Source organism: Rhinatrema bivittatum, chromosome 15, assembly GCF_901001135.1.
Source record: "Rhinatrema bivittatum chromosome 15, aRhiBiv1.1, whole genome shotgun sequence".
Lineage (NCBI taxonomy): Eukaryota > Metazoa > Chordata > Amphibia > Gymnophiona > Rhinatrematidae > Rhinatrema > Rhinatrema bivittatum.
This window is the reverse complement of record NC_042629.1, coordinates 68,013,721-68,033,951: the sequence shown is the minus strand read 5'-3', so window position 1 is coordinate 68,033,951 and position 20,231 is coordinate 68,013,721. Positions and strand designations below refer to the sequence as shown.

Genomic DNA, 20,231 nt, shown 5'->3' with positions numbered 1-20,231 from the left:
GAACGAGTAGATGTGACTCGGTTATTTACACTTTCGAATAATAGAAGGACATGGGGGCATTCCATGAAGTTAGCAAGTAACACATCAGTAGCATGGGTTCTTCTTAGTGTTTGGGTAATTGCCAGGTTCTTGTGGCCTGGTTTTGGCCTCTGTTGGAAACAGAATGCTGGGCTTGATGGACCCTTGGTCTGACCCAGCATGGCAATTTCTTATGTTCTTCCCAGGTTGCCTGGGGTGGGCTTACAACTGTTAAGTTTCAGACATGCCAGCTCTATTTATATTTCCTGTTTAAATAGTCACATCTAACCCAAAGTAACCCGCAGCTCCAGCATATGGTGCGATAAACTAGTCTCTTGCACAATGAGAAAAGCAGACTTGTTTGTTAAGAGACAAAGATGAGATGGCTAGAAAATCTTGGAAGAGCTGTTTAAACAGAGTAAATGGGGGGTGGGGGAAGGCTGAAAAAGATTATAGTCAGATTTAATTGAATAATACTTTTTAATAATAAGAGCTTTGTTGTTTTATTCAAAACCATAGAACCACTGCCATCTTATGCACCCAAGGTACAGATGACAGTGCCTTCCTCAGGTTCCAGGGTCTGTGTACTAAAATAATTCAGGCTGACGTTTAGTGAAGTAAAGACTGAATGCATATAAAATATAACTGTATATGCTGTTAATACATTTAAGGAAATGACTTGTTAATAGCGTTGTAACTGATAACTTGCAAAAAGTTCAACAGAAAATGATCCTTGGGGCAGTGCATCTGCTGGAGCCCCCATACAAGCATTCCAAATGATGCTAAGAGAAAGAAAAGAATTGTCCTGAAGGTGCAGTCTGTGCTGCATAAATGATGCTATCCCCTTCTGCTTCTAGAAACGATGATGCCAATCCTGAATGGTTGGAATTGTTCCCCTTGATCTTTTATTTCCATTGCATGAAGCCTGAAGCACAGATCCCAGCTAGTAGGTCCTACAGTTGTATTGTGACACTGCCTGCTTATTGTAAATCTTTGCTCAGCCTCACTGCAATTTACATGATGAAGGGATCCTGGGGTCACGGAATGCTCTTCCTCCCAGGAGAGCGTGGGGTTAACAAAGATGGCAAGAGACAAGCACAGAGGATCCTTAGCGGTGGAGAAGGGAAGGTGAAGCTAGTGATAAATAGGGCTCTGGTACTGCAACAGGATTTCTGTTGTCATAGAGAAAGGCAACAACCTAGGAGCAGGAGATCAGGCTTCAAATCCGTCTTCTACCACTGCCGCTCCCTGACCTTCCCGTTGCCTAAGCAACGCTCCATAGAACCAAATGTGCTAAAGGGTTTTTCCTCTTTTGTGTCTATGGGAGGGAAAACACCTGGCACTTAACGGGTAAGCTCTCTGGGGCAGGGACTTCTACCTGCATGTAAGATGCTGTACGTCAAAAGAAATCCACATAAATCACCCTAATGATGATGCATTTATGACCCCCAGGCCCCGAGCCTCCAGGAGAAATTCATTACCCCGGTAACCCCCTCCCCATTCCCCTTCTGAGCCTCTAAGAGTAGCCCCCTGGCAGCCGGCAGCGCGCGTGCCCTCCGCCGACGTCAGACGTCGGCACCGCCCACCCTCGCGAGCTTTCCCCGGCGGCGAGCGCGGTGATTGGCTGGCGCGGGCAGTTCTCGCGGCTCGCGCCGGGACCCGGAAGCGTGTCGCGGGGCAGGAGGGGAGCGGAGCCGAGCTGAGGTATTGCCTTCGTTGTTTCGCGAACGGGCGGTTCTGTCTTCCGGGGGAGTGGAAGAAGGGGGTGGGGAGGTGTTTGCATGGAATAGGAGACGGGGAAGGGGGCCTGCCCTGCATGTACCTTCCCCTCTCCGCCGCCGCCGCCGCCGCCGGGGGGGGGGTGACTGCCGGCAGCTGTTTCAGCAGCCAGATGTGCGCTTCTTCTCACGTCCTTCGTTAAAGCACTGTGTGGATACAGGGGGTCTCTCCGCGGGGGCAGGCTCTGATATTACTGCTCCTTATCCTTCTATAGCGCTGCTAGGCGTACACAGCGCGCAAGAGTCACTCCCGCTCCTATACACGCAGTCAAGATAAATAAGAAGGTTCAGAAACTTTATGTAATATAGAAAAATGGTTAAACTCGACATGACTGTGATCAGAGAGCAGGGTTTAAGAACATTTCCAAGAAGCCTCAGGGAAAGGGAAAGAGGGGGAGAGGGTTGGACCCAAAGAGCTTTCACCATTCTGTGTGTATGGGCGAAAAAGGCTTAGTACATCTGGTTCCCATACGAACCCGTCAGGCGTGGAAACTGTCCGGGGTACCTGTAAACTGCTGGAAGCTGGGAGTGTGATGAAATCATAGCTACCTAAGTTTTGAAGAATACACAGTTTTTGTGACAGCTGCTCTCTTTCCCCTTAAGTTTCTTACATTATTTTTAGAAATTAAAAAATATATATATCCTTTCCAGTTTGAAGTTTACTGAAGACCTTGCACATAAGTATCTAATGTAATAATGTTTTTTAAACATATCTGGTATTCATAGGTACATCTGTACATGAAGCTTGACCCACCTCCTCCATGCTACAGAAAGTGGCTAAATGCTGCAGATAAATAAACAAGGTTTATAAAACTATTGAATAAATACCCAGGTTAGAGCCATCATGCAATAATTAGATATGCATTTCTTGAATAAAGCAAAAAAAAAAAAAATCAATAAATGTATATTAAAAGAAGAAAACACTATTGAGTTTCACTAAAGGTAGTTATTCAGAATTCTCTATTTTTCTTCCATAATTTTTTGTATAATTATCAGTAACATACCCGTTTTTGTCTGATGAATAGATTATACTGCTGTATTATTTTCCTGCTTGCAGAACCATGGAGAGCACATTCATTCAGCACAGTGTCAAAGTTCTCCAAGCACTTAACAAGCAGCGAGAGGAAGGCAGATACTGTGATGCTACATTGGAAGTCGGCAGTCTCAGCTTCAAAGCTCACTGGAGCATCCTGGCTTGCTCTAGCCAGTTCTTCCAAAGTTTATACGGAGATGGGACATCTGCCAACATCATTCTTCGTGAAGAATTTTCTGAGGTCATAGGACTCCTACTGGATTTTCTCTACACTGGCGACCTGAGTATTACTGAGGAAAACGTAAAGAAAGTGCTGTCTGCAGCAAAAGAACTGTGTATCTTGGAAGCGGTGGACTTCTGCCAAAACTTTGCACCAAGAGGTTTGGATATTGGTGATCAAAATGAAGATTGCCTTGTGAAACCAAACTCCATTGAAAATCTGAACAGACAGTTGAAAGAGCAAACAGAGTCTGACGGCGAAGAGGCTGCGAAAGCCGCCTTGGAACAGAGTCCTGCCCAGGAGGCCATGCACAGTCATTGCACCCGAAGAACAAAACAGAGCCAGGGACCAACTGAGAATGCCCCTGTTCGTCGGCGAAGTATCCGAAGGTCAACTTTTAAAACATCTATGCTCAAAAAGTCAGATGACTTGCAGAGCAGCCAAGAACTGAGAACTGAACAAAAAAGAGAAGGAACGGATGACAGTGGCATCAGCAATGAGGTGATGTTCACGGCAAATAATTGTAACCCTGTTTGTTTTGCTGTACAAGAAATATATTTTCTTTAAAGTAAAAGAAATGTACTTTTTTTTTTTTTTTTTTAAAGAGAGCCATGTACTTGAAAAGCTTGACAACCTACAATGCAAAACAGTAGTGCTATGGCTGCATCGGGCTTCTAAGGAGGTATCTGGGTGGTCTGCATAATGCAGTGGTTACAATCCTATCAGCAGTGGTATATGGCTGCTTTGGGCATCCAGGGACGCTGGGGTGACCTGCATAAAGGAAACATTGTTAAAATCCAAACTTCAATGAGCATGGGTGGCTGGATGCCTTTGGATGACAGCCTTACTAATTATGGGGCGTGGGACTATGACAAAAACTGATTAATATGGAGAAGGGCAAATAGTTTTGTAACAATTAAAGTTGAAGATGACAAGGCCTGAAGTGGCGTTATCAGTGGAGGTGAACATTTTGAGCATGCTTGGGACAGATGTGTAGGGCGGTGGTAGTGGGAGGTTGTGAGATTATGTGGAAAACACAGTAGGTGGGGTGGAGCCTCCTTTATTACATATGGGAATTCATATGCTCATCTATGCAAAAAGGAAAAATATCAATTGGGCAATGTGATTTTTGTCTGCTTCCATTTACCATGTAATTATGTTGTCCTATTCTGAACTTGTGGGAAAAAAAAATTATTATTTTTTTTTTTTTTTTGAAAACTGGGTCTTAAAAATGTTGATGAGAGAAAACCCTTAATATCCAATACAGATGAGAATCAGTGATTTCTCTGGGTCTCATTTTTTATGAGCATTAGTCTAGAATTGGCCTGTTTTGAGTCTGGCCCAGTATTTTAATAAATTAAATATAAAATTAGTATTAGCAACAATGGTTGGTTACTATTCCCCTCCCCCCCCCCCTCCCTTTTGTTAGTTAGCATTTACTCTATAGCTCTGATTTGTTTAATTCTGGAAGGTGAAACCCAGCTGTGATTGAATGCCTTGGTGATCTCTGGAGGACACTTTTCCATCCCTTCCATTAGTGGATGAACTAGCTTGCATACACATACCTAGCAAACTTTATCCATCTTGAAATTGTGCTTCATAGTGTGCCAATTCCCACAATTATCAATTAGCCCACGTTGGTCCAGATTTGCTACCATATACACTTATTTTAGATGATGGGGATGTCTTTCTATTCCGAGAATTTGGCCATTTACAACTGAGAGGCACTGTAGACTAAGTTGACTTAGAAAATAGCCACTGCTATTACTAGCAACGGTAACATGGAATAGACTTAGTTTTTGGGTACTTGCCAGGTTCTTATGGCCTGGATTGGCCACTGTTGGAAACAGGAGGCTGGGCTTGATGGACCCTTGGTCTGACCCAGTATGGCATGTTCTTATGTTCTTAATTTAACTATTTCAGTGTGGTATTTAAAGTTTCCATTTAAATGTGTAGTGACCTTTGGTAACTGGATCCCTGTTCCACCGCAGTGGGAAATGCAAGTTGTCGAAGTCCAGAGTGGGGTTACAGCGGAAGTTTATGGAGACATTCATTCTCAAACAGATGAAGACTACATTCCTCCAAAAAAGATTCTTGGTACCAAAAGGAGGTTGTGTCTAGTGAAAAAAACATCTCATTTGGAACATTCATCTGGCCCTAGAGCACTGGAAGGTGAAAATCTCCTGAACCGGAAAGGTGTGAACATGCCAGTGGAGTGCCCTACATGTCACAAGAAATTTCTCAGCAAGTACTACCTGAAAGTACACAACAGGTACAAATCCTGCACTCTAAGCCGTAGTGTCTTCATCCTTAACGTAAATTTAAATCTTTCTGCACATCTGAGTCATGCACACAACAAATGTAAGAATACATTGAAAAGCACCAAGGTAGCACTGAATATTTTATGTCTATAAAGTATTGTTCAGTTTAATTAGCAAGCCCTGCAGTAAGGATATGCAATAATTTCACAATATAACATTTGCTTTTGTTCAATTGCTGAGCCTTTATATCTTTGCACAGTGACACTGGAGCGCACTGTTCAAGCGTATGAGTAACTCTCGTGGTGATCTTGCCATGAATATATTTCTGTAGTACTTTGGATTCTCGGAGTATTTCTCTTTGCGTGTAAATGTAGTAACAGTTTCTTCGAATATAAGGATCTTTGTAGGTTGTGATGCCTATAGATATTGTGATCCTTTGGCTTTCAAGACCTCTCAGGCCGTTTCTTCTGACAAGATGACAGCTGAAGGGACTTGTGAGGCCTCAAGAGTCATGGAATGCAATATCTTCTTCTCTTTTTTTTTAAAGATATCACAACTTTTTAAGATTATGGTTTTCTGCAAGTCCAACAAAGCTGATAGAATTATAGGGTCACTCATTAAGCATGCACCAGTTTCTTCTGTTATGGTCGCATGAGCGTTCAGTATTAAATATTGTATCTATCTGCATTGTTCTTTCATGAAAATCTACTTTATAAAAGAGATTTGTTAGACATGTTTGGTTTGGTTTTTTTTCTGGGCCCCACCCCCAGATCCAAAATAAACTGCAGAAAAAGACCGCAACTCATGGTAGATTCTGAAAAGAGTTTAAATGTAGGTTGGTGACTGTGAAACAAATAGTTTTAACACAAGGTTATATTCTATGTTTGAACTTCTGTTTTCTGGCATGGCCCCATGAGATGCATCTTCTGTCTTGAATGCTTGTTTGGGTAGCTTGCCACCAGTTTTTCTGAAGCTTTACTTTCATTTAAGGAGCTTAATAAAGCTGCCTGCCTAGTGACCTCGTGTGTAGCTCATGAAAAGTCCAGCTCTGCTTGTACTGGTCAGGGAAATCCTTGCTGGATTAACACTGCCTTTCTGTTAATTTTAGGAAGCACACGGGAGAGAAGCCCTTTGAATGTTCCAAATGTGGTAAATGTTATTTTAGAAAAGACAACCTCCTGGAGCACGAAGCCCGAAACTGCATGAATAGGTCGGAACAGGTACTTGTACGAAAGCACATTCCTAGTGGAATTAGGAGAGAGCAAGCAGTGTGCCAGCAGGGCCCATGTGACAGTTGGGTGTGTTGAAATGCCCCCTCCTCCCACTCGGATGTACAGTATTGTGTTATACCCCACACACACACACACACAGCCATTTGGGCGTTCAGGATCTTCACAAACAATATGCATACGGTACTGGGTCTCCAGGGCATGCAAATGGATCTCATGCATATTAATTGTGGATATCCTGAAAGCTGACTGGCCACAAGGGTTCCCCGGTTGGCTTTTGGAAGCCTTGCTGTTTTTATGAAATGGATGAGGTGAAGCAGCTTACATATTTTGAGTTATTTGCTTTCAGTTTTACAGCAAGTCTGCTCTTCTCAGCTGCCTTTAAATTCATATATAAGAGGTTGCCGCTTAAAGACACATTTACTTAATGCTGAACTTCTGTTTGCCGTAGGTCTTCACTTGTTCGCTGTGTCAGGAGATATTCAAGAAAAAGATGGAGTTACGAGTGCATATGGTGTTGCATACGGGAGAAATGCCCTATAAAGTGAGTAGACAGAAGTGAAAGGCTTCAGAAGGGAGCACAGGAAAAAAATGGTCTTCCTCTCCTTACAGAAAAGGCCCGGGATCGCCTCTTACGCTGGTCCATTCTGACCGGTACAGAAAAGGTCTGGGATCGCCTCTTACGCTGGTCCGTTCTGACCGGTACAGAAAAGGCCCGGGATCGCCTCTTACGCTGGTCCATTCTGACCGGTACAGAAAAGGTCTGGTATCGCCTCTTACGCTGCTCCGTCCTGACCAGTACAGAAAAGGTCCGGGATCGCCTCTTACGCTGCTCCGTTCTGACCGGTTCTTTTACCCGGGGAGCTGTTGGCACGTTGTGGTGGTTACTGAGCAAATGAGGGTCCAAGCGCCACAGTAGTTTTATGGGCTCCACCAGAACATACGTCTGACGAGAAAAGAATAAATGCATTCTGTTGTGATCTGTCTTTACTTGTGAGTCAACAGATTGTCCAGACTGCCCTGTGTCAGATTTTACCCAGCTTTCATTCTAGGTTACCTCTTTTTTTTTTCCCTTCCTGGCTGGCTCGGCATCTTCCCGAGCATGGCCCTTCCTTTTAACTGCACTGATGCTTTTACACGCCCGGCCACTAAATAAGATGGAGAGCATCACTGCCCCCAGCACAAAGCCTGGCCTCGCATGCAATGAGGATTTTGGTGTGCAATGTGCTGAATATCGGGAGGGTCAGCACATTAAGTTTAAAAGGCCATGTTCCTGGGTATTTTAAATCGGTTATATTCTCTGGTGTGGGTTACATGTTACTTTAAGTGTGCCTAGGTACTATCAAATGCTAATAGTCAAAGCAGCAATATCTTAATATAAAACAAAAAGGACTTTTAATGACTTTTATTCACATCAGCCAAATGTTTACTTTGTTGGCTTACATTCAGTGTATGTTTTGTTCATAATGCCAAGCTTTTAATGCAGCTTTTCTTGCCAGGATCACCAATTAAAAATGAACTGTTGCGTGCAGGTTCCTGGTCTGTATCTGTTTATTTAACAAAATTGGTAGCTCACACCATGATTCTAGGTGGATAGCATATTCACATTCACAATATAAAATCAGACATTAATAGACTTAAAAAAAAAAACAAAAAACACATCCATTACCAACATCGCCAGATAAATGAACTGACCTACAGCTCTCAGATATATCTTACAGATATTATATCTTACTAAGAGATCAAATCTGTCACTGGATGTCCAGCCTCTATCAGTTATAGCGAATGTCTGAGTAAATAGTAAGGCCTTTAAAGGTTTCCTGAGCATCTGAGTACATGACTCTGCCCTCAGATCATTGGGTAAGAAGGCCAGCAAGCACAAACATTCCAGCTCATGTTTCGGATAGTAGAACTAGGTGCAGAGATGGGATCTTAACATAAGGATACGTTTTTATAAATTTTCAATACCGTATTGAGGCAAAAACGGATGTCTCCCCTCGGTGCTTTGTGGATAAGAGTAGTCATTTTCAAGTTTTATCCACCATTGCACTGGCAACCAGTGCGAGGCGGACAAACCTGAGGAAATGTCAGATTGGGTGAGTTAAAGGCCACGGTCCTGTGTAGCTTTGAATAAGAAGGCTGTGTAGGAATGCCGGTAACACGCACGTGTAATTTTCTTTCAGTGCTCGTCCTGTTCACAGCAGTTCATGCAGAGGAAAGACCTCCAGAACCACATGATAAAATTGCACGGCGCTCCAAAACCTCACGCAGTAAGGATCAGATAGTGGTCTCTTTGTCAGCTGTGGAGTGGGAAAAATGACTGTTTTGCCTTCTGATTTACTTTTTTTTCTTTGTGTGCTGTGCTTTCATTTGCTCTGGTTTTCTGTGTGTGGTTTTGTTTGTTTTCTTCACATTCTCTAAGGGCTTCCTTTCTGCCCTTACCACCCTCCAGCCTCTTCTCCCTCTCTTCCACTCAGCCTTGGCCCCCCCCCCCATCTCTGTAGCCTGTAGCAGCAGCTCCTCCCCTCTGCTGTCAGGCCACAGCAGTAGGAAGCCTGTAAACTCATAATTTCCCCACCCTCGTCTAAGAATTGTAGTTATTCCCCATGTTTGTAAAAAAAAAAAAATGTTTCCACCTCTGGGATATATGGCCAAAATGAATTGCATTCTTGAAAGTAAATTAGGGTACGTACCTAGCTTTGAAGAGAAGTGAGGTGCTTGCTCAGTTTATTCATAACTGAAATAGGAATGTGACTTTGGCAGCTGCTCTGCTATTCAGAGCTGTGACTGGCCAGCACTTAGGAACAAGGTTTGATTGCTTGCGAACTGAATAGCAGTAAGACACCAATTAAAAAAAATTAGGGGGGAGGGGGACGAGGTTTGCTTTGGGAAGTACAGCTTGATCACCTCCTAAGTGGATGAGCTCATAAAAGGGAGCAGCTATGATGATGATGTAAGAGAAATATTCTTTTCACAATGAAAGTGAGGAGGATCTGGATTACTTTATCATCAGAAATAATTAAGGCATCTTTCATAGTCTGAGTGTTGCTGCTAAGTTATCGGCGAGCAGAGAGTTCGCTAAAAATGAGATTTGGTATCAGACCTTTCTGCTTTTGGATTAATTACTTCACTATTCAGTTCTGAATTTAACTCATCTGGTTTCACTCTCCACTCTTTTCACTCCAGAATTAAATAGGGTGCAGTTTCCATTCTGTATTCAGACTTAATCCTGGCATTGACTCCAAAACTCCATTCACATATGTTTTGGGTGTGAAACCATTTTAGGTGGGAGGTAGTTAGTCTTGGATTAACTGGAGGGAATCTGAAGTGAATGTGCATTCACTGCTGGATAAAGAGTGTGAGTGTGTGTTGGTAAACTGCATCAATTAAACAGGCTGCATGATAGGAGGCGGGTGGCACCTTTTGTAGACTAACCAATTTATTGAGGCATCAGCTTTCCAGGATATGGTCCTCTTCAGCAGATGCATGAACCACGGATGGGAGTGGGGGGATACAGAACAGGGGTGCTCTGGGGATTCAGTCACAGGACCTGAGCCTGCTCTCTCTGCCTTCCACACTACCACAACAAGCTGCCATTTACCTGCTTATCTTCCATGCTGTCTTTCTATTCAAAGGCAGACTTTTTTGAGCAATCCTAGTTTTTGAACTTCCATGCCAATTAGTTCTTGGTTCTAACCCCGTCTCTGCCGTTGGAAATCAGCAGTACAGGCATCGAGATGCCCTAAGAGCGGTAGGAACAGAAGCCGGGATTGGCAGAAAAGTCTTCCTTCTGGTTTTCTGAGCATCTGATGCTGCTGGGGGTGACGGGAAGAAACGCTGCAGTACGCCCGGCCTTTTTTTGGGACAAAACCCTCTTTCGAGCATCGCCCTGCGTTCGGACGGAGCCCGATAGCTCTGCTTTGACTTTTGTCCCGAAAGCCGCGCCACGCGGCGGGCGGGGGAGGCTGGCAGGCGGCGTTCTGAAGGATCTTGTTCTTCCTTTTCGCAGTGCTCGACGTGCGGGAAGTGTTTCCTGTCTCGCACCGAGCTCCGCCTGCATGAGGCCTTCAAGCACCGCGGGGAGAAGCTGTTTGTGTGCGAAGAGTGCGGCCACCGGGCGTCGAGCAGGAACGGGGTGCAGATGCACATCAAAGCAAAGCACAGGTGTGTGTGTGTGTGTGTGCCGCCGGCGGCTGCCCCGGACCCCTCCGGCAGCAGCGTCGGTGCTACAGGGCACTGCACGTCAAAACGGGGGCGGGGAAGTCAGTGGCACAAAAAAAAAAAGATCCGAAACAAACTCTGTGAGCTCCTCTGGTCCTTCCTGAACAGGTGAGCTGCACTTAGTGGTACCGGTGCAGGAGGAAAATGTCCAGATTGAGCCTACCTGAGTATTCAGCAAGGGCTGGCACGATCTTTTTATCCTTCTTGTGATTATGTTTGGTTTTCTAAAGTTTTTTTTTAGGGCTTTATGGCAGATTGCGATCATATCCGAGCGTAACTAGGAATGATTTGATCGCGATGTGATTATACTGTTTGTACCTTGCTCACAGTGATTAGGCGCCCAAGAAATGTAAATAATAAATATTGGAAACCCTTCCGTTCCCCCGAGTATTCTCCCTTTCTCTTAGGCTACACGTCAACCTCTGCTGAGCCGGGTTTGGCAAGTAATATGTTCTGACCCACAGGTGGACTTGGTGCTGTTCTTTGGGCAAGCCAGCAGGAATGATAATTTTAAAACAAATCCGTCAGGAGAAAACAAGCTTTTGATTGCAATAAAAATGGCTTTCCCTCAGTAAAATATACCATTCGGTTTTAATTGGTTTAATTATCTTACTGCATTGTTGGCTTTTGTAATTACTTTCCCTTCTTTCCTGCTGATTGTTTAAATTTGTAGCTTTTATCCTTCAGCTGCACACGATAGGACTGCCGAACGGTGAGCCGGCTGGAAATCCCTTTATTAAAATGTTAATGGATCTCCATCTGATCCGGGCCCAGATCTACCATAGTTCTTGTGAAGCCGGGGAAAGAATGAGCAGGGAGAATGAGCAGGAAGAAGTGAGAATTAGAGGGACGGTCAATGAAATTGTAATCTGGGCTGCCTTGGAACTGGCAGATTGCTGCTTATAGTCCAACATGGCCGGGGTGGCTCTCTCCTGGATGGCTTTACGCCCAGCTTGTCTAAACAATGAACCTTCATTCAGCAAAGCCATTGATCCTTGGTGGCTGATTTAATGCAAAAAAAAAAAAATCACCCTTATCTGAACCGTATTGCATAATAAACACTGTTGGGCATTTTTCTTTAACTTTCTTGCAGAAACGAACGCCCCTTCGTGTGTGAGTTCTGCCATCATGCATTCACTCAGAAAGCCAACCTGAATATGCACCTACGGACGCACACCGGAGAGAAACCTTTCCAGTGCCACCTCTGTGGCAAAACCTTCAGAACTCAAGGTGCAGACATCGTCCCCACTCCTCCTGCCTAAGATTCCTTCTTCCTTTCCCTCTTCCCATTCTCAGAACCAAATAAATTAACTGGACCCGCACGTGTCAGGGAATGACGATTTTTTTTTTATAAAGTTAAAGAAAGTTGCATTATTTAAATTGCAAATATATGCAAAATAATGCAGCTTTCCACATAATTGTTGCAGAATTTTGAAAAATCTGTCACAGGAAAACGGGGGCTGTGTCCTTAACAGTCCAGCAGTATAACTCTTCCAGAGATGGGTAATACTGGTATCGGGATGCTCTGCCAGCACTATAACTGCTTTTTCTTATTTAATCTGAATTTCTTTTTTTTTTTAATTTAAAATTAGAATTTGTCAAGGCATTGTGGAATTCAGGGAAAAAATAGTATAATTATCTTGTGCCAGGCAGGCAAAGGAAATATTATACATAAGGTGGAGGCGTTTTCTTGTTGATGATCAACGTTTCATTCTGGGCCGCTTGGGTCTTTGTCAGAAACCTTCGGCAGAGGGGCCAGCCTGATGCCACCCGGGAGAACTTTGCTTTGACTTCTAAGCTGGGCTTCTGCTCCTTGAGCCGTCCCGGGGGGGTGGAGGGGTAGGTAGGGGCGTTGGGGATGTCACAAAGGCAGCGTTCACAGCCACAGGGGCGGGAGTCTCTGTCGTTGCAGTCTTAAGGTGCCCCCTGTACCGGTTTTTGGAGCGAGCCAGAGTCTGTGGGCCCCAGTTGAAGACTGTGTCATTACGATGGCTGGGCGAGGGTTAAAGGAGAGCGTACGTGTGTGTTTGTAAAATGCCGTTAGACATACTCAGCACTGTACAGCTACACCTAGAGGCAATCAAAGCACTAAAGTGTGCTAATGCACTTCTAATTAATGTGAACGCAACATCAGTGGTAATTAGATAATGAGAAGCAAATTCATGGAAAACCGTGCATTAGTGCATAGAACGATGACGCATTAAAACATGAAGAGTGCAACAGATCCATTAATGCAAAAAGCTTAACTGTAACCAGTATTAATGCCCACAGGTTTTCTGTAGTAGTGATACAACTGCTCTGTATCCACGTGGCCAATAAATCCAGAAGCTCAACATAAGAAATAAATGCTATGGGAGGATTTAGAAAATTAATATTACAGAGCTGGTTCTTTGTTTGATTTATAACAGCAGAGGTTTCTAATAGTGGAAGAATATATTTTCATTTTTTTTTTCTTTGTATTTTAACACCTTTTAGCAAGTCTGGATAAGCACAACCGGACACACACGGGGGAGCGGCCTTTCAGCTGCGAGTTCTGCGATCAGAGGTTTACAGAAAGAGGGCCCCTGCTCAGGCATGTCGCCAGCCGCCATCAGGAAGGGAGACCCCACTTCTGCCAGATCTGCGGGAAATCCTTCAAAGGTGACGCTCCCCCCCGGAGCACGAGTGCAGCTCTTCTGTACGCCTGCCCCCCCCCCCCCCCGAGCACCTCCGGCAAACGTTAAAAGGGCCCGGCAACAAGGCGGTGGCACCACCGGGACCTGGGTCCGGTGGAGGCCACACCCATTGGTGTGATTTAGGACCCCAGACTAAGGACGGTCACTGTGATGACTGGGAAGAGAGAGATATTTGGGGGGGAGAGGGGCGGGTCAGAATTCCCAGGTAGCGGATCACGAAGGTTCACATTAAGATATCGGCGCTGGATTTGAGCGAGCAGGAAGAGCTGATCCCAGTTCCACCCCTGCAGAAAGCTCCTGCGATCTATATCCATAGCAGGTGCTGTTTGAGAGAAAAGGAATCTTAAAGACATTTTCTCTTCTAAGGGGTGAACGTTTGTAGGTGCTGTGTATGGGTGCTCTGGTACTCGGAGAAGGAAACTGGAACGTCACCGAGGCTGCTCGTGGGTTTTATTTAGCTTCTTATGCTGTAGAAGACAATCACTGCATCCCATTTAATAACTTTTGAACCGTTCATTCACATTTCAGCCTCTGATAAGAGCACCCAGTGACACCCCCCTCCCTCCCCCACCCAGTTTTAAGGGCAGAGGTCGCACCTTTTCATGCGACCTCTGCCCTGCCAGTAGGTAGTGCCTGCGGTCAGGCACCAGACATCATTCCTTGCCTAACTTTCTTATAGGGAAAACCTTCTCCAGTCTTTAAAGATGGACCCAGCGCACAGGAACTTGCATAACGGATGTCATAACCATGTGTAAATTTAATCATCATAGAAGGGAACGCTGCATCATGAAATGTTCATACTTTGTTTTATGCGTTCAAAGCTGCAGATTTGTACAGTAATTTTTTTTTTCCCTATTTACCTCTCCTTAGCTGTTGAGCAGCTGCGAGTCCACGTGAGGAGACACAAAGGCGTGAGGAAGTTTGAATGCACAGAATGTGGGTACAAGTTCACGCGGCAGGTATGGGGCTGTTTTTCTGAACAAGTTTATAAGCTGTAGATTTTCAGGTTGGAAGCGGTGTAAAGATGCAAGCTGGTGAGGAAAGACGGGAAGGTACTTGACTTTGTAGCGATAGCCTATGCTATGCAACAGGAAGTGAATTGGGTAGACTAGATGGGCCTTAAAAGAGTTTTTATTTGCCCCAGATGATGCTTGTTATGGAAAAGGACAGATACAACTATTCTGGCATTTAATCATATATCACAAAACTACAAATATCCAAAAACAAATAGTGACATATATAGTATTCCAAAATTGTATTAGTATTCAAAAATGGAAAAAATTCCAAAGAAACAACCTTTTAAAATTTCACACAAGGAATATCAACCTCAAACCCAAACATACCACTTAATCACACATTCATACCACACTCACCACATACATTTTCCAATACCTTTAAAAACATCTTCTTTTTCAAATTGAAATGAATTTTTACATGTAACCCAAAATTTCCATTTACATTACAAAGTTTTCAAATTGAATTACAAGCAGAGAAAAATTCAATTTCCTAAATCTTGCACATTTTCATGGCAAAATTATTTCAATTCTTCTTCTTCCTCTCTTGAGAATGTGCAAGATTTAGGAAATTGGAATTTTTTCCATTTTGGAATACTATATATGTCACTATTTGTTTTTGGATATGGAAAAGGACAGAGCAAACCCCATGTGCCACACAAAACTGGGTCACCTGCAAGTGGAATCAGAAACTCATGTGTATAGAAACATAGAAATGACGGCAGAAAAAGGACCACACGGTCCATCCAGTCTGCCCAGCAAGCTTATGGTAACATCAGCCACGCCATACAGGTCACCCTCATACTTAGTTTCCCAAACCGTCAAAGTCAGAGCCCTTGTTGGTCACCGTCTGAGACCAGTTCCCCGTTATCTCTTGCCATTGAAGCAGAGAGCAATGTTGGAGTTGCAGCAGAAGTATCAGGCTTATTGGTTAAGGGTAGTAACAGCCGCATCAGCAAGTTACTTCCATCCTTGTTTTTCCAGATCGTAAAATTCAATGTCCTTGTTGGCTGCTGTGTGAATCTAATTCCTCTTTTCCCCCTGCCGTTAAAGCAGCAAGCAATAATGGAGTTGCATCAGAGAGCCACAAAGGAAAATTGGTTCCTACCTGCTAATTTTCGTTCCTGAAGTACCACAGATCAGTCCAAACAAGTGGGTTTTGCCTCCCTAGCAGCAGATGGAGGCAGAGAACAAAACTTTTGAGCCACTGCTACATAAGCAAGAGTGCCACCTGCAGTCCCTCAGTATTTCTCTGACTCCCCTATGAGGGAAAGGCTGGAGAGGTTAGGGCTGTTCAGCTTGGAGAAGAGACAGCTGAGGGGGGATATGATAGAGGTCTTTAAGATCATGAGAGGGCTTGAACGAGTAGATGTGACTCTGTTATTTACACTTTCAAATAATAGAAGGACTAGGGGGCATTCCATGAAGTTACCAAGTAGCACATTTAAAACTAATCGGAGTAAATTATTTTTCACTCAACGCACAATAAAGCTTTGGAATTTGTTGCCAGAGGATGTGGTTAGTGCAGTTAGTGTAGCTGGGTTCAAAAAAGGTTTGGATAAGTTCTTGGAGGAGAAGTCCATTAACTGCTATTAATCAAGTTTACTTAGGGAATAGCCACTGTTATTAATTGCATCAGTAGCATGGGATCTTCTTAGTGTTTGGGTAATTGCCAGGTTCTTGTGGCCTGGTTTGGCCTCTGTTGGAAACAGGATGCTGGGCTTGATGGACCCTTGGTCTGACCCAGCATGGCAATTTCTTATGTTCCAGCAGATGGTAGAAGTGAAAATCCTGCACTCTGGAGAATTAGATAGAAGAAGAGCAGAACAGGATTCACGTGTGAGCTTCCTGCGGTGTTAGGCAGTGTCCTGGGCCATTCCTTAGGTGGAGCAGGGGATTGGTATCCCTGGTTTAGCTGAGCCTGAAGTCATCGATGGCCTGAAAGCCAGTGATTCTGGCTCCCTCCTTCCCCTCGGACGGCTCCCGCTGGCCCTCCAGCCTCTGAATCACCATCAGGAACGTATTCCCTTCCTTTTATCTGAAGGGCATTTTCGCAGGCCTGTCTTCTTTAAAAAAAAAAAAAAAAAAAAGGCAGTGCAGCTGCTGACCAGCTCGTCCTGCCACAGCCGGGGGAGGAGAAAGAGAGCGAGTGGTCATGGCCTACTGGGCACCCGGGCCAGGGGTGGCTTCAGTGTGGCCTGCTGGCAGGCAGCTTCCCGTCGAGCGTGAGGTGCATCTGACTTGGATGAGCACAAAGTGCGCGCATAATGGTGGCGGACGTGTGACAGACGCAGGGGCCCTCATAATGGTTGCGGCCTGACTGCCTGCAGCAGGAGAGAGAGAGAGCTTGGCTGACAAATGCAGAGCAGGGGCCATTTTGTCATCACGCGGCAATTGGACAGAATCAGGGAAAGGGAGGGATTCCCCACCCCCTATATCGTCAGTCAAGGGTGGGGATCCAGAGAGGCAGTGATGAGGCTGGGGCGGTCATAAGAGAAGGATCCAGCAGGTTGGCAGGGATTGCCTCGGACTTTTGTCTTAAGGCATAAAGCTTATGTATACTAAAAAAAGGAGGTAACATAGAATACCCTTATTAATAAAGCATTACAAACTGTTCAACATCTTACTACTTAAATATACAATACAAAATATACCCTCAAGAATCACGTATTACCCATCAAAAGCCCCGAAACCAGATTATTAGTACATTGTAGCCGTAGTTCAGAACATGTAGTGAAACAATCTATCAGTTCTGAGAGCACAGCCACTGTAACAATGTATCTCTTTGGCCAGGTGAGTTCTGGAACTTCAGGCCTTGTGGTGTAGGGACCCCTTTCTGCAAATTTCAGTGACTGGGGTTGCGTGGAGGACGGTTCCGTCGTTTTTCTGCTGAAGACAGCTTTTTGTCGGTCTGAGTCAGCTGCTTGAACTTAATGCATTGCGGCATCTGCATGCGGTGGAGCCAGAGAGTAACATTCGCTGGATGTCCGTCTGAGTTTACTTGGGGATCTGAGGGTTACCAATGGACTTCGAAGGTCTGATCACCTTTTTGTGCTGTTCAGTGGAGCAAAGAAGAGGGGTGCAAGGCTTTGAAAGTTACGATTGCGGTCGGATTATATGTGAAGGGGCCAGAGCCGAGGCAGCTTTCTGGGCGGAGTGTCAGTCTGTTTCTCTGCAGGAGCTCTTCCATGTGGCGACTTGGTCGTCGCCTCACACTTTCACCGGACATTACCGAATAGAGGTTCGAGTGCCCGATGAGGTGCTCCATGGGGAGCCTGTTGCAGGTTCCCGCCCGGTTTAGGGGAGCTTGGGTACATCCCACTGCCCAGGAATGGAAAACTGGTCCTTACCTGCTAATTTTCATTCCTGGAATACCACGGATCAGAACGGAGCCCCACCCTATTGAAAGACCGATATCTCGGCTATGTGTATCATAGAGATTATTATTATTTAACTTTCAGGCGTTTCGATTCCTGCTGTGGACATACGAGCTCTACCTTTACGACCCTGCTCAGGTAGAGGAGGGAGTTGAGTTAGCTTTTCAATTTCTCTACATCTTGGCTTGGGTACAGGTCAATAGTGAGGGACTGCAGGTAACACTCTAGCTTATGTAGCAGTTTTTGTTCTCTGCCTCCTGCTGCTGGGAGGGATGCAAAACCCTCTTGTCTGGACTGATCTGTGGTATCCCAGAAACAAAAATTAGCAGGTAAGAACCAATTTTCCTCTTCATGCATCTCCTTTACAGCAGCAGCTCATTAATCTTAACAGGAGTATTGAGAGCCCGGTTTCATAAGAATGTGTGTGCAATGCTGGGTTAGCAGCAAGGGCCAGTGTGGGTCATTAGGAGCTATCAGTTAGATCCAATTCTTTGTTATTCCCAGCCAGGAGTAATTAGTGGATAATTGTTAATGAACTTTTCCTCCAGGAACTTGTCCAAACCCCATTTTAAATCCAGCTCAGCTATAGCCGTTGACCATATCCTTGGGCAACAAATTCCACAGCTTAATTGTGTGTTGAGTGAAAAAATGCTTTCTCCAGTTTTAAATCTGCTTGTGATTGATAGCTGAAGAGTCCTAGCCTATGGAGCTATTCCAGCCTCTTTATCAGTTTTGTTGCCTTTTCCTAGTTGTGCTATATTTTTCTTGAGCCTGGACAAGTAGAACGGCACACGATCCTTAAGATGTGGTCTTGCCCTCGATCTGCAGCAGTATTATGTTCTATTCTCCATTCCTGAGAGTAATTCCTATTTCCTTTTTTAGTAGCAGTATACACGGAGCTGAGGCTTTCAATGTTCTGGCCTCACTGACTCCATCCTTGTTCCTGGGTGGGTAACTCCTATAACAGAACCTAGCATAGTGAGGGAAAAATAATCCTTCTGTCCATCACTTTGCACTTCACCATCTTAAAATTTAATCTGCCATTTCAATGGCTTGCCACACGCCACTATTTCCCCTACTCCCCTGGGAGGGGTGGCCATTGGTAGGACCAGGTGCCAATTCACAGTAAGACATCACTTCCTGGTCCCTGATGTTTTAGTTTCAGGGGGGGGACTTTAGATTTTCAAACGGCATTTGACAACCATGCGGTATCCTTAAGCAAAGGCAGAGAAGTAGTGTAACAGAGAACTATATGGGTTAGAGTGAGGCAGAGATCACAACTAGTGTGAGATGATGTATTGTTTCTGAGGTTTGGGAGGGGAGTCTGCTTCCTGGTGGTCAAAGGCCGTGCCTTTTTATTTTCAAGGCACACCTGAGGCGGCACAGAGAGATCCACAACAGAGTTGAAAACTACAATCCTCGCCAGAGGAAGTTACGGAACCTCATTATCGAGGACGAGAAGGTAGTGTTTGTGTCGGTACAGACTCAGCCCGAGCTGGAGGTGGGCTCCACGGAAGTCGTAGTCGAGTCTCTGAACACCAGCTCCCTGCAGGAAGAGCTCCCAGAGCAGAGAATCTGTACAAACGACAGCTTCCCCGATGTCATTGAACAATCTCTAATTATCACTGCAACAACCGTTCCCACCACTTGACCCCTGTCACCTCACACAGGGCAGCCTCCTGTATACCATGCATTTTTTTTTTCTTTTGTTGAAGTGGAGTGTGGCTAAGGACTTCTAATTTTCAAAGCCTACTGTGGTTGTAATTGTAATGTATTTGTATCACCTTTTTAAAATAGATCCAGAGCCTCAAGCTTGTCTTTTAATGTGTTAAGTAAATATCCAGTCTCTTTCTGGGACTATGGAAGCAAAACAGTTTAAACAACCCACAGAAGGGAGTAGATGGTTTCTGTCCCATTACAAATGTAAAATGGTAGATAGACTGACCCTACCTTCTGAGATAGTAAGTGGCTGATAAAATCTCAGATAACCAACATGCTGGTAGCTGCATTTTCATTTCTCATGCTAAAATAAACTCCATCACTATTTTGAAATAGACTTTCTACTCAGCCTTAGCATAGTTCACTTAAAATTACTTAATTCTTGCCATTTAGTTCAAATCTTACTTTCCCATGGGCTTGGTTTCTTATTTACCCAAAATGTAAATGTTGTGGTGATACTGCCTCCTTTCCCCTTCAACTCTGGCATGAGATCAGACCCCAAACAGGAGCTGCTAGATGTTTTACCCTAGCAGTGATTCTGCATGCAGCCTGAGCTTTCTTTAATAGGTTAAGTACACCACCTACTGGTGGATAAGAGCCATGCAGTTAGGGCATTTGTACCTGCATTAGAATGAGGGCAGCAGGCTGTATCCATGCAAGGCCTACTAATAGGAGAGAGAGAGGACA

General features: G+C 44.6%; 1 protein-coding gene across 4 annotated transcripts; it reads left to right on the top strand.

Annotated features, from left to right (window-relative positions):
* The first annotated feature begins 1,588 nt into the window (after positions 1–1,588).
* On the top strand, positions 1,589–19,674 carry ZBTB48 (zinc finger and BTB domain containing 48). 4 transcript variants are annotated; one of them, XM_029577822.1, is made up of 12 exons: positions 1,888–2,081; positions 2,523–2,738; positions 2,854–3,550; positions 5,041–5,321; positions 6,419–6,530; positions 6,991–7,083; positions 8,723–8,809; positions 10,549–10,703; positions 11,854–11,990; positions 13,236–13,400; positions 14,306–14,394; positions 19,192–19,674. In XM_029577822.1, the coding sequence occupies exons 3-12, from the start codon at positions 2,858–2,860 to the stop codon at positions 19,474–19,476; spliced, it is 2,097 nt and encodes a 698-aa protein (XP_029433682.1). In that variant the 5' UTR covers positions 1,888–2,081; positions 2,523–2,738; positions 2,854–2,857; the 3' UTR covers positions 19,477–19,674. The 4 variants fall into 4 exon arrangements, with proteins under 4 accessions (XP_029433680.1, XP_029433683.1, XP_029433682.1 ...); XM_029577820.1 differs by lacking the exons at positions 1,888–2,081; positions 2,523–2,738 and adding an exon at positions 1,589–1,722; XM_029577823.1 differs by lacking the exons at positions 1,888–2,081; positions 2,523–2,738 and adding an exon at positions 1,688–1,722 and having other exon boundaries at positions 2,822–3,550.
* Positions 19,675–20,231: the final 557 nt, after the last annotated feature.